A 12,368-nucleotide genomic window follows, 5' to 3' on the forward strand; every position below is an offset into this window, starting at 1 on the left:
CTCATCTCAAGAACATTCAGTCTGCCGCTGACTCTAGTTTCAGGATCTGGTAGGTGATTAAGTACTCAGGATAGGCCTGGGAGAAAAAACAAAGCGTGCATGTGGTCTATGTCAAAAACATTCTGCAGAGCCTTGTCGTTCACAAAAGAAAAGATCCATAGCAAATCTCAAAGTCTCTCTGGACAAAAGCATCTGCTAAATACCTGGTGATGCATCTATCCATAGATATCTTATGTGTGCAAGTGCTGTGTAGCTGTGTCTGCGCTACCTGTTCTCCTCTGTAGATGACGTACTCGGCCAGGGCCAGGCCGTTGACGCTGGGCCTACCCGTGACCGAGTGATGCCCAGGGGGAGAGTGGGCCATCTTCATGGCACTAAACTGCAGGAAGGACTTCCCTAGGGTCACCCGACAGAATAGGAGATGTCTAGGAGGGGAGGAGAGCAAGTTAAAAACCAGACACTCTACACCAGATCTGCTAAGTGAAAACAAAAAAACTGTCTAATGAGGCAATAGTGTTGGTATAACCAAGAAAGCGATTTAGGAATGTCTGACGGAGAGTTGTTTAAAAGAGGTGCCAAGTGTGCGCTCATTCGAGGAACTGTAAGACAAAGAATGCTCAAGGTAGGTCTGCGCAATGGAGGTCTCCATAATACACAAGTCTTATAACCAACAATACGAAAGTACTCATCTCAACACAAAAAGCAGACCTGGTTCTCCTGTAAATCTCAAAGGGCTAATGACTGTGACATGCCTGAAGTGAACGGTCTTCTCACCTCTGGCAGATGTAGCAGGACCTGTCCTTGTGCACGGGGCACCCAGTGCCACCCCCGATGCCGTGAACATACTGGTTGCTCTTGGAGGAGTTCTCCGCAAAGTAGATGCCCGCACCAAACATGCCCCCGATATATGCATGCCGCTCGTCAAAGCCCTTGTGGATGATGGCATTCACAAACGGAGAGCCTGTGGGGACAAAAACCTCCTTTATCAAAACAAAACATATGCACACAGGTAAAGTACATAAGATCAACTTTCAGCAGGTGCCTTAAACACAATCTCTATTTGTCCAAGCCATTAGAGAATTAAATACTGTAGCAACAAAATACTGGACACATGGGATAAACCATACAAAGTAACCATGGAAAATAATCCATACAAATAACTCTGAGACAGACAAAAAAGGTCTACTGTACATCTAGCAATTTCCACACAAAAAGCAACTGAGGGCTGAGACCAGATCTTCAGAGGAATACAGCCACTCTAGAATGTGTTGTTGCTTGTTCTAAATGTGTTATGTGTGCGCTAGCGAGGTTGTTGTGAGGAGGCCCTCACCGTGGAAGAGCATGCGCTCGTTGGAGTGGTTGTGGTTCTCCTCGGACACCTCCTTCCTGCGGTGGGTGTAGCGCTCCCACAGCTTCTTGTTACACACCTTCTGGATCTGAGACGTTGTTGAAACAAATACCATGTCAACCTCAATTAAAACATCAGCCTTCACACTTCATGGAATACTAAATAGTTTATAGTAGTTTTAGTTAACTGTCAATAGTTAATTGCGTTACAGATACTGTAAACTTGCAGGACCAAATTTTGAATTTGGTACTTCAGGATAGAAGTGCCCAGCCTGGAGATTACTCGTTTAAATGTTGGAAAAGAGCTCATACATTTGGTGCCTCAGACATAGAAAGCACTGTAGCACAATCAAGTACAATTGTAGTGAAAGGCAACTGAAACAAGGCTGGCCTCCCTACACTTGTCACTGAATGAAACACACTAACTGTATCCACCCTCATTCATACCCAATCTTTGATTCCAACAGACATGTTTGCCTCTAGATAAACTGTCATACTATCATAGATGTTGGTTTCCAAGAAACTACAGTTCAGTATGTCAAGCAAAAGTACTACGTACAATGCTCACTGTCATCAGCATAATAAAATGAACCATGAATGGATATCCATTGAGTTAAAAGAGTGAGAGAAGAGAACAGCTCACCTTCACTATCTTGTACCTGCTGAACACCCCTCCTGCATGTCCACCATCCCTATGCTCTCGAATGGTGCTCTGCATCTGTGGACCCAAAGGTCAAAGACACCAATTTTCACCAGTTATGCTGAATCACGTATTGGCTGAAAGGTAAACGGAATGGGAAGGAAATAACAAAGTGGCTCCGTCTGTGAGAGTTATAAAATATTAATGTAAATGACAATCCTGAACGGACACAATGTTAATTTCAGATAGAAAGTCACATCTCCAGCCACTTAGGCTGAGGCAGAATAGATTTCTGGGTAAAAAGGAGGTGCGGGGAAATACATCACGATACCTTAGTGATTCAGTTTGGATACATTTAGTGGCTTTGCAGGCATTTTCACTATAGGTTCCTAATATAGATGCCATGCATGATAGAGTCCTACAGCATCCATAGAAACAAAAACAATCAACAATATACACTACAGTACAGTAAAAGTACAGCACCTCTTCCTCCACTGACTGGAATTCTTTGTCGTCTGCCGCCAGGTCTATGAGGATGGTCCCGCTGTTGGCTGTGTTCAGAGTCAGATAAGGGTTTAGACCTGCGTGTTATCCGGACACACACAGTCAGCTAGAGAACCACAGATCCATACTGATATTCCAATCAAATATCCTTGCAGTTATGAAAAATAAATTGCTCTGAAAAATTAATCGTGATGTTTCTCCTTGCCATGCGAGTTTTGCATATCTGATGTAAGATCCACTTAATTAAAGAACATTAATAGGGTGAATATCGTATTGTGCTGCTTCCACTGTCATGCAATATAAATGAATGTTAAATCCACATTTAGAGGGCACGACACTCATTTTGCAGACCACAAAGTCAATAGGAAGTGCTGTATCAGACATTTAAATATGAAATCTAAGTGTGCAGTGCCCAGGAACTCTTTAAGCAGGAACGTGCTTTATGAGGATAAGGATCATACCTTCTATATTCTTACTCACCATATGCAAAGGAGTAATGGGGATTTGTGGAGGATATGTATGGATCTGTATGGATAAGGTATGTAAGGTATGTATGGATATGTGGATGTTTGAGGTAGGAGACTGGGGATACAGTATGTGGGCTATTTAGAAGGATGTAGAAAAGATCTGATTCCTGGCTGACTCAGGATACAAGAAGGAAACTGAATTGTGTACATCTCCTTAGTTAGTTGTGCCCTCAGGTGAGTGTGTGTTTGTGTGTACTGTATATACAAGTGTATGTGTGTGTATACTGTACGTGTGTGTGTGTGTGTGTGTGTGTGTGTGTGTGTGTGTGTGTGTGTGTGTGTGTGTGTGTGTGTGTGCGTGTGTGTGTGTACAAGTAGAAGTGTAGAAGTGTGTGTGTGTGTGTGTGTGTGTGTGTGTGTGTGTGTGTATATATATGTGTGTGTGTGTGTGTGTGTGTGTATGTGTGTCTGGGCCGTACTCTGTGGTCCAGTCAGCAGTCTCTCCACAGCCTTGATGATCTTGTGTCGGTGGCCGTATGCGTTGATGCCGATCTCCTTCAGCTCCTTGTGGCCCATCTCCACTAGCACGTCCAGAGTGATCTGACCATGACACAAGACATGTCCCATTACCACGGCAAACCCAGAATAATTCATAAATAAGGCCTAATTTACATGACAAGGACCAGTTAAGGTAGTGAAGTGCATCTCTGACTTGTGGGAAAAACATTACAATCTTTGTACCTGCTCCCGGTCGAAGATCTCCAGCAGGTGCTCCAGGCCCAAGTTGTGTAGGAACTGACTGATGCTCAGGTCCATTCCAGCGTCTGCAGACATAAACAAAAACACACTCAGACATCGTCCCTCCATCACTCATCTGCTTAACGGTCTTTATTGGATTGTCAGAGTGAACAGAAACCTGACGTGAAGCGGAGGCCAAAACAAGAAAATAAACTTTCATGGCTTCTGCTGAGAAAACAAATAGTTTCCTACACAAATAGAGCGTGAAAGTTTCAGATGACTTGCTGTATAATTGCTGTACTTGCAGTACTTGCAGTACTTGCTGACTCACTTTCAAAGTTCCATCTTGCAATAGCAAAGAAACTTCTTGTGGATTGATATGGAAGATGCGTATCAGAGGCACAGAACCCGATGCCATTGACAGCTGTCATTATATATTTGTAGCCCTCATTATACAGATTTAATTGGGAGGGCTCATTCATGTGAACGGAACTGCAGCAGCGCTCTGAAAAGCAGTCAAATAAACAAGAACAAGGAATTACCAGTGCCAGTATACCAGTGCAAAACAGATAATGCAGAGATAGTCACTATGGTGTTGCACAGGTGAAAATTGTAGTTGCTATGTTAAATTAAGTGCTTGCTATGTTGGTTGCTAGGGTAATCATGTTGGTTGCTATGGTAGTTGCTAGGTTGGCATTATGGTAGTTATTGCTAGGTTGCTAGGGTAATTGAAATGGCTACTAGGGTAGACATGGTGGTTGCTATACTAAATAAAGCAGTTGCTAAGCTGGTAGCTTGGGTAAACATGTTGGTTGCTATGGTGGTTGCTAGGTTGACATAATGGTGGCTAGGTTGTTGCTAGGGTAGATATGGTGATTGCTACACTAAATAAAGTAACTGTTATGCTATTTGTTAGGACAATCTTGATAGTTGACAATATTGAAGTGGTTGCTAGGGTGTTGCTAGGCTAACTGAGATGTTGATAGGGCATTGCTACAACTAGTTGACTAGTTACTAGAACTAGAGCAGATGTGGTGGTTGATATGCTAAATAAGTGGTTGCTATGCTGGTTGCTAGGCTCATCATATTGGTTGCAAATGTCGGTAGGTAGGTTGACGTAATATTGGTTTCAAGATTGTTGCTAGGGTAATTGATATGGCTGCTCAGGTGTTGCTAGGGTAGATATGGTGGTTGTGAGGCAATGACTCACCTTCCTCTTTCTTCTCCATGTATGCAGCTCCCTCCGCCTCTGAGGGAGCCAGAAGGCAGGGCAGCTCGGGGAATCCTGAGACCTGGGTATTCAAGGCTGAGATGGAGGGCATTGGGCATGCAGGGGCACTGGAGGAGAGGGCAGGGGGCACGGTGGCAACCGAGGCAGGCACGCTGATGACCTGCGGCTTGTAGCAGGCGGGCAGTGCCGACGGGGGCATCGCGGCAGTCAGCAGTGCCCGAACGTCATCCGCCTGTGAGCCAATGAGTAAAAGGATGGAGAGGTCAGATCATGAAATAGTAAGCCAACGGGGAGCAATGGGGGGTAAAAAGCATGCAGGAAATCTAAAGACAGTAACTGTGCGTTCAGACCAAGAGCGACTTGAGCTTCCAAAATCACTCTGGACGCCCTGTGAAGGACGCCGTGGGAAGCTTGGATGCTTTGGCCGCTCCTGGCCGCTCTGACGTAATAGCATTCTATGTTCGTTGCTGGTCGCTTGGTCGCTGAACCGCGTCATAGCTCATTACCATAAAGTTAAACCACTTTCAACTTTCTCTAGTCGCTCAAGACGCTCAAAACGCGACGCCGACGGATTGGTCGCTGCTGGCAGCTGAGAGAAGCCGGCTTCCATTGAAAATGAATGACTTCCGGAATCTTTGGAAGCTCAAGTCGCCGGCGGTTTGAACACACAGTAAGTTGGGATTCGAGAATTGCAGACAACACACATCAACAAAGGGTCAGCTGAGGAAACTGAAAGAGCTGCACTGCCTATGTCTGAATCTGTTGGCTGGAGTTGCTCAGCAGGCCCCTGTTATCTAGGCATGCGCTGACCTCCCTCATTAACTCCACCTGCGGTCTCCAGTGTTCGCCCCATGAATGCACTTAGAGGGCAGCTGACTCACATGCACTCTGGAACACCCTCGTCCTCTGTGGGGCGGTTGCGGGGTAACAATAGAGTCTGTAGCGGCATGCGTCTGTAACCTCGCCTGGTATCTCAGCTATCACAGCAACTCTCTATAACGGCTTCTCGGAGAATTTTAATGATAACGACTGATAACAGAATACCAAATGGAACTTGCCAACCAATCAGAGCAATTTGCAGAAACTATGTGTGTGTGTGTGTGTGTGTGTGTGTGTGTGTGTGTGTGTGTGTGTGTGTGTGTGTGTCTGGCTAAACCAGATGCAAAACTGAAGTAAAAAAATGGTTTAAAGGTAGACTGGTCTAATATTTTCAGATGTGCGCACTGTTCGAGTCTAGTGTAGCCAGTTACGTTGACTATACTGAAAGATAATTGGTTGCAGCATACTCTCTGTGAATGGAATATTTCTGTGGTGTGGCCTGGCTGAAAGACAAGTACAGGACAATGAGCAAGGCAAAAGAGTCAAGGCGACTGCACTGTAACCATGAAACAACCCTCTCAGATGTTAAAAATGTCACATTTCAACCAAACTCACATTGACAGAACACCAAAAGAAGAACGCACTGAAACGCCACAATTGCAATGTTATTTCAAACAGGTCTATATCTCATAAGTTTGGTCCGCAAACACAGAAATATTACTTTTCAGAGACCATGTAATGATACAGAGATATTATATGGTGCTATTTTCTCTGACTGGGCACTATTAAACCACGACATTTACACAGTCAGTTTCCTAAAATCAAATAACAACACACACAAGCATTTTTTATTGAGGTAAACAGTTATGGCCAATTCAAAGAGCCTTTCTGGCTCCAATGTCTAGCAAAAAGAATTGTGGCAATTCACAGAGCTGTCCTCCTACCCAGCTGTCAGGCGACCTTGGCCAGACCTGACCCCAGGTCATCAAAGCGTTCAGACCACAGGCAGAGAATGAAAGGGACCCTGAAGGCTACATGTGAGCTTACAAATGGAGGCGCAGCTAAGGGGAAAGACAGGTGGGAGGGAGTTTAGGTCAGAGCCTGAGATTAACTTCACAGTTGCAGCTCAGACTACGTACTGAAGGATGCTGTTTTTAAAAGAAACATAAAAAACTCAGAGTCCAAAACAGTCCCACAAGGACAAATGTAGAAATAAATGTAGAAATCCAGAAGATGTAGAAATATGCAGAACTCTGGTTCGTTATAAGCGTGTCTGTAGTCAGTAGTTAATTTCAGGCTCTGACTCCCATCATGCATTGCAGTGACATAGAGTACAGTAGGTGATGACCCATTCAGTGGTGGGAAGTCTCTCTTTCTTGATCCTCTGCTTGCCTTCATGGTACGGGATGAGGTACAGAAGGTCGAGGAAGGGGATTGTGGGATACTACGGTCCTCCAGACGTGAAACAGGGAATGACAAATGCCAAAGCCAGACACAGGCTGTGATGACAACAGAGAAATAAAGAAAGAGAGGAGAGAGATGGAAAGAGAAACTGTGAGCAACAAAGAGGGGGTGCGAGAGATGGATAGAGATATGGATAGTTAGAAAGAAAGAGAGATAAAAGAGCAAGTTAGAGAGAGAAAGAGACAGAGAGAGAGAGGAAGAGAGATTGACATAGACAGACGGCGAAAGAGGCGGGAAGGTTGTCACACACACACACACACACACACACACACACACAGACACACACGACGCAGCACACCACGGATGCTGAGACAGCGCGGCGAGAGAAGAGGGCGGGGCTGCGGGCTACCGTGACGAGCTCGAGCGGCGACTGTCCCTCCTGGTTGCGGAGCGTGGGGTCGGCGCCGTGGGCGAGCAGGAGCGCGCACAGCTGCGTGCGCCCCTTCTGGGCCGCCTCGTGGAGCGCCGTGAAGGCCCACTTGTCGCTGGCGTTCACACACGCGTGGTAGCGGATGAGCAGCGCGGCCACGTCAACGTGCTGGCGTACAACACACACGCACGTGCGCGCACACACACAGATACACACACACACGCAGACACACACATACACACATTTGCATATGCATAAACACCCATCCACGCACACAACCACACACACACACACACACACACACACACACACACACCCCAACCCCCCCCCCCACACACACACACGTGATATATATAAGTCTGGATTCCTAATTAAAGGTTTTCTTCCTGTGCAGCCTGATGAACTGAAATGGTGATCTTTCGCTCCTTTGTTTTCCTCTCTATTTTCTCCTCTTTTCCCTCTCCCTCTCTCTCTTGATGCAGTCTAGCAATTGCAGTGCACCCATCACACTGTGGGGACAACATCTGAACTTGACAATATTCATACTGAAATCTCACAATTTAACCAGGATGAAATAAAATATCTGAAAAACCGAGGGCAATATTTGCAACTGGAGGCAATGCTTTGTCTATGCCCATGCAAGTGCAGCACGTGTGTTAGTCTTAAGCCCCTTGGAAGGACTTAAGTGTCTATCTAAGCCTGTATCATGTTTACGTCATTGAGACTGAGTGTGTCTGTGTGTGTGTGTGTGTGTGTGTGTGTGTGTGTGTGTGTGTGTGTGTGTGTGTGTGTGTACGTGTGTGTGTATGTGTGTGTGTACGTGTGTGTGTAAGCCTGTATGGCTTAAGTGGTTGCTTTAAGAGGTAGGCATGCGGGACCGAGATAGAGTGTGTGTGTGTGTGTGTGTGTGTGTGTGTGTGTGTGTGTGTGTGTGTGTGTGTGTATGTGTGTGTGTGTTTTGAGAGAGCTTTGTGTACTGAGAGCTAGCCTTGTTCATGATTAGCTCTTCAACGTTCAATGGTCTCTCTGAACATTTGTCTCCAGAGCACCACAACAGAATGGAGGGATGCTGCCCACCCCCTCTGTGCGTCCTCTCTCACTCTCTCTCTTTAGCCCTCCCTTTCTCTCTCTCTCTTTTTATCACACTCCACTGACTCTATGTCTACCTCTCTTCATTTTAGTCGTTCCCTGTGTCGGTTTCTTTTTGCTCACTCTCTCTCTCTCTCACCCTCTTATTCTCATCACTACGTGATCACTCAGCCCAATCATAATCATCATGCCCTTATCTCAGGCGTACCTCAGCAATATCAGTGACAAACAGTGTGTGTGTATGTATGTGTGTGTGGGTGAGTTTTCATCAAAATATGCCAGACAGGCTTTTAGTGATATAATAAACACAGTCCAATTACCTGAAGAGATCAGGTGGAAATCGAGAGCGTCCCTATCAAATGTGAGTGTGTATGTGTGTGTGTGCTGGAGAGTCTGTGTGTAACTGTGTGCTATCTGTGTGTGTGTGTGTGTGTGTGTGTGTGTGTGTGTGTGTGTGTGTGTGTGTGTGTGTGTGTGTGTGTGTGTGTGTGGGTGTGGGTGTGTGTTTGTGTGTGTGTGTGCAAGCTCACCCCATATGAGGCAGCATTGTGTAGGGGTATCAGGCCTCCTTTGTCCTGTGAGTTCACGTCAGCTCCATGCAGCAGGAGATACTCTGCCACCTCCAGGTTATTGTAGCCCGCTGACACAAAAACAATAAACAACCAACATAAACAAACAAACGTACAACACATAAATAGTCAGCAAGCTCAGCAACAAAAACAATACAACATTCATTCAACAGTCAACAAACACACAACAGACAATTTAGTCTTCTTAAACCAGTGTTGTTGTGAAGTCACTAAACCTCAACTCTGACAAAGTCCCAATATTTTAGTCCAAGTCACTACAGAAATATCTAAGTAGAGCCCAAGTCAAGCCACCATTACCTGAGCCTGACCGACACGAGTCCAAGTCGAGTCCCCAATACTGTATCAAGCTGTTACTGTGGCCCCCTCAGTCCCTTACACTAGCTAACAAAGGGTGCGTTCATAAATTGCCACTCCGAGCACTCCGAGCACACTCTGACACTTTTTAACCGTTCGTAAATTCAGAGTGTGGATGGAATTATCGTTCGTTTATTCAGAGCGTCACATTCTTGGAGCGTCCAGAGCGTACTCTGGGCACTCCAGCTGAAAGGACGGAGAAGCAGAATGTGACTTCACATCAGTCAGCTACTAACGAGAATAGTTACCTACGTAACGTTAACAGGTTAGCATTTTAGTGCTAGTGCTAGAAGAATGTTTCCAAGTTGACATTACAAGCGTTGCTTATCAAGAATTATGTAGACGGTTTAAATAACTGCTCTCACAGTGTTCTTCATCGTCACTGTCAAGAAAGCTCTTGCATCAGTGGAATTGAGTTCTGAATAATACATAAACACTGTTTCAAAAGTGCCGTAGTGGCGTCCATATAGTAAACGTAAACACAAATAATCGTTCGTAAATTCACTGGGAGTTAGAATGCTCGTCTTTTACAAACTTCAGAGCGTTATTCTATTTTTCAGAGTGTCAGATTGAATTTACGAACGCACCCAAAGTAAGTGTGCATTGCAAAGGCCTTTGTTTACAGGGGTGATACAAATGCTGCAGTCCAAATCCATACATGAAGTGGGAAAAAAAGCTGCAAATTGCCTCAGATACACACACACGCTTTCTCTCTCTCTCTCACACACACACACACACACACACACACACACACACACACTGACCAGCAAGGTGGAGTGGCGTGGAGTGGCGTCCCTGTGTGTCCCTGCAGTTGACGTTGGCCGGGCTGCACAGCTTCTTGACGCGCGCCAGGCAGCCCTTCTTGGCGGCGTCCAGCAGGGCGTCGTCGCCCCGCAGCAGGTCCTGGATGTCCGTGTCCCTGTCCTTCACCAGGTCCAGAGCCGTGTGCCCGTCTCGGTTCCTCTTGCTGGGGTCTGCACCATGCTGGAGAATCAAGATTTAAGAGACTTTTGAGACTTTAAAAGGCCTGTATTTTATAAAAAAAAATTAAAAAACATTAAAATGTATGCGGACATAATGACCTAATGAGTTCACTATTACAGTTATTACAGTAACTTTTTCTATTCCTATTTTGCCAAACAGCCAGCAAGACATAGCTCAAGTTCAGGGAGAGAGAGTAGGAGAGAAACCAAGCAAAGGAGTAAAGGGCCGTTCGCACCAAGAGTTATAACAATAAGAGCGAAACAATATTGTTCTAGCTCATAGGAATGATGACGTCCACACATAAATAATAACTATAACGACATGAAGAATGATACCGTCGGGGATCACTTTCAGAGCGATTTTGAGAACGATAAAAAGCTTAATCAGAATTCATTCAATTTTAGCCATCACATTCATCAACGCAAGGAGAGACTATCTATATCGTTGGTCAGTGTGGATGTGTTTATTGTTATATTTATAGTTCATTGTAGTTATCGTTCCTAGTATGAACAGCCCTTAAGAGACTCCCAGACACTCTCAGTAGTACCCAGTGTGCATTACCAGGTGTGTACATAACCCAAGGTGTACCATGCTCCTCACCTGCAGCAGTAGTTTGCAGATCTCGTATTTGCCCTTGGCGGCGGCCTCATGCAGCGGCGTGAACTTCCACAGGTCGGCCACATTGACCACGGCGCCGTGGATGACCAGCAGCTCGGCCACCTCGTAGTGCCCATAGGAGCAGGCGTTGTGCAGGGGTACTAGACCACTGGAGCAGAGATAACACACACGCCACTGGAGTCAGTTTAGAGAAATACACACGCGCCACTGGGGTCAGTTTAAAGAAATACACACCCGCCACTGGGGTCATTATGGAGAAACACACACACGCCACAGGGGTCATTATGGAGAAATACACACACACCACTGGGGTCAGTATAGAGAAATACACACACACCACTGGGGTCATTATGGAGAAACACACACACGCCACTGGGGTCATTATGGAGCAATACACACACGCCAGTTTAAAAAAATCCACACACGCCACTGGGGTCATTATGGAGAAACACACACACGCCACTGGGGTCATTATGGAGAAATACACACACGCCACTGGGGTCAGTATAGAGAAATACACACACACCACTGGGGTCATTATGGAGAAACACACACACGCCACTGGGGTCATTATGGAGCAATACACACACGCCACTGGGGTCAGTTTTAAAAAATCCACACACGCCACTGGGGTCAGTTTAGAGAAATACACACACGCCACCTTATTAATATTACAGAATCTGCAAAAAAATTGCAATGGAGACATAAGTAAAAAGGTCAACATATTTGGACTTTAGGACATATTTGGAGTCACTCCATTCCTACACCTCTCTTTACAATGCTGGTAAATCTAAGAGAATCTAACCAATCTAACTGCCTTTCACCAGTGGAGAACGCATGGTTTAAGCAGTGCCATTTATTATAACTTCTGTGTGAGCGATCTACGCAGCATAGAGCTATAGCTCAAGTGTGTGATCTGGTGGGCTTTAGAGAGTTTAAAAAAACAAAAAAACTTTCATAAATAGCAGGCCAGGTTTCTAATATGTCCAAACCTGTAGTAACCCTAGGCCAGTAACGGGACCTGGGTCTAATTAGGACACAGATTTAAATCAGGGTTTTACAGTAGTTAGATGACAAGTATCAAACCCCCTAATTAGTGACTCATGTGAATGGCACATTGTGTGCCTCTGTTTTAAGGGCAAAGGATGGTGTT

The 12,368-nt window shown here is 45.4% G+C and overlaps 1 protein-coding gene across 1 annotated transcript in view; it reads right to left on the reverse strand.

Moving 5' to 3' along the window:
• The window catches only part of LOC134069689 (poly [ADP-ribose] polymerase tankyrase-2-like), a 25,890-nt gene continuing 13,522 nt past the window's right edge, over positions 1 to 12,368 (reverse strand). The window contains exons 15-27 of the mRNA XM_062525716.1: positions 11,198 to 11,363; positions 10,378 to 10,597; positions 9,200 to 9,309; positions 7,560 to 7,748; positions 4,907 to 5,159; positions 3,700 to 3,782; positions 3,438 to 3,558; positions 2,471 to 2,568; positions 1,991 to 2,065; positions 1,331 to 1,436; positions 775 to 961; positions 269 to 425; positions 1 to 76 (exon numbers count right to left, since the gene is read on the reverse strand). Of these exons, the coding sequence (XP_062381700.1) occupies positions 17 to 76; positions 269 to 425; positions 775 to 961; positions 1,331 to 1,436; positions 1,991 to 2,065; positions 2,471 to 2,568; positions 3,438 to 3,558; positions 3,700 to 3,782; positions 4,907 to 5,159; positions 7,560 to 7,748; positions 9,200 to 9,309; positions 10,378 to 10,597; positions 11,198 to 11,363 (1,825 nt within the window). The 3' untranslated portion in view covers positions 1 to 16. The remainder of the gene's footprint in view (positions 77 to 268; positions 426 to 774; positions 962 to 1,330; positions 1,437 to 1,990; positions 2,066 to 2,470; positions 2,569 to 3,437; positions 3,559 to 3,699; positions 3,783 to 4,906; positions 5,160 to 7,559; positions 7,749 to 9,199; positions 9,310 to 10,377; positions 10,598 to 11,197; positions 11,364 to 12,368) is intronic.

The sequence above is a fragment of the Sardina pilchardus genome, chromosome 22, assembly GCF_963854185.1.
Source record: "Sardina pilchardus chromosome 22, fSarPil1.1, whole genome shotgun sequence".
Classification (NCBI taxonomy): domain Eukaryota; kingdom Metazoa; phylum Chordata; class Actinopteri; order Clupeiformes; family Clupeidae; genus Sardina; species Sardina pilchardus.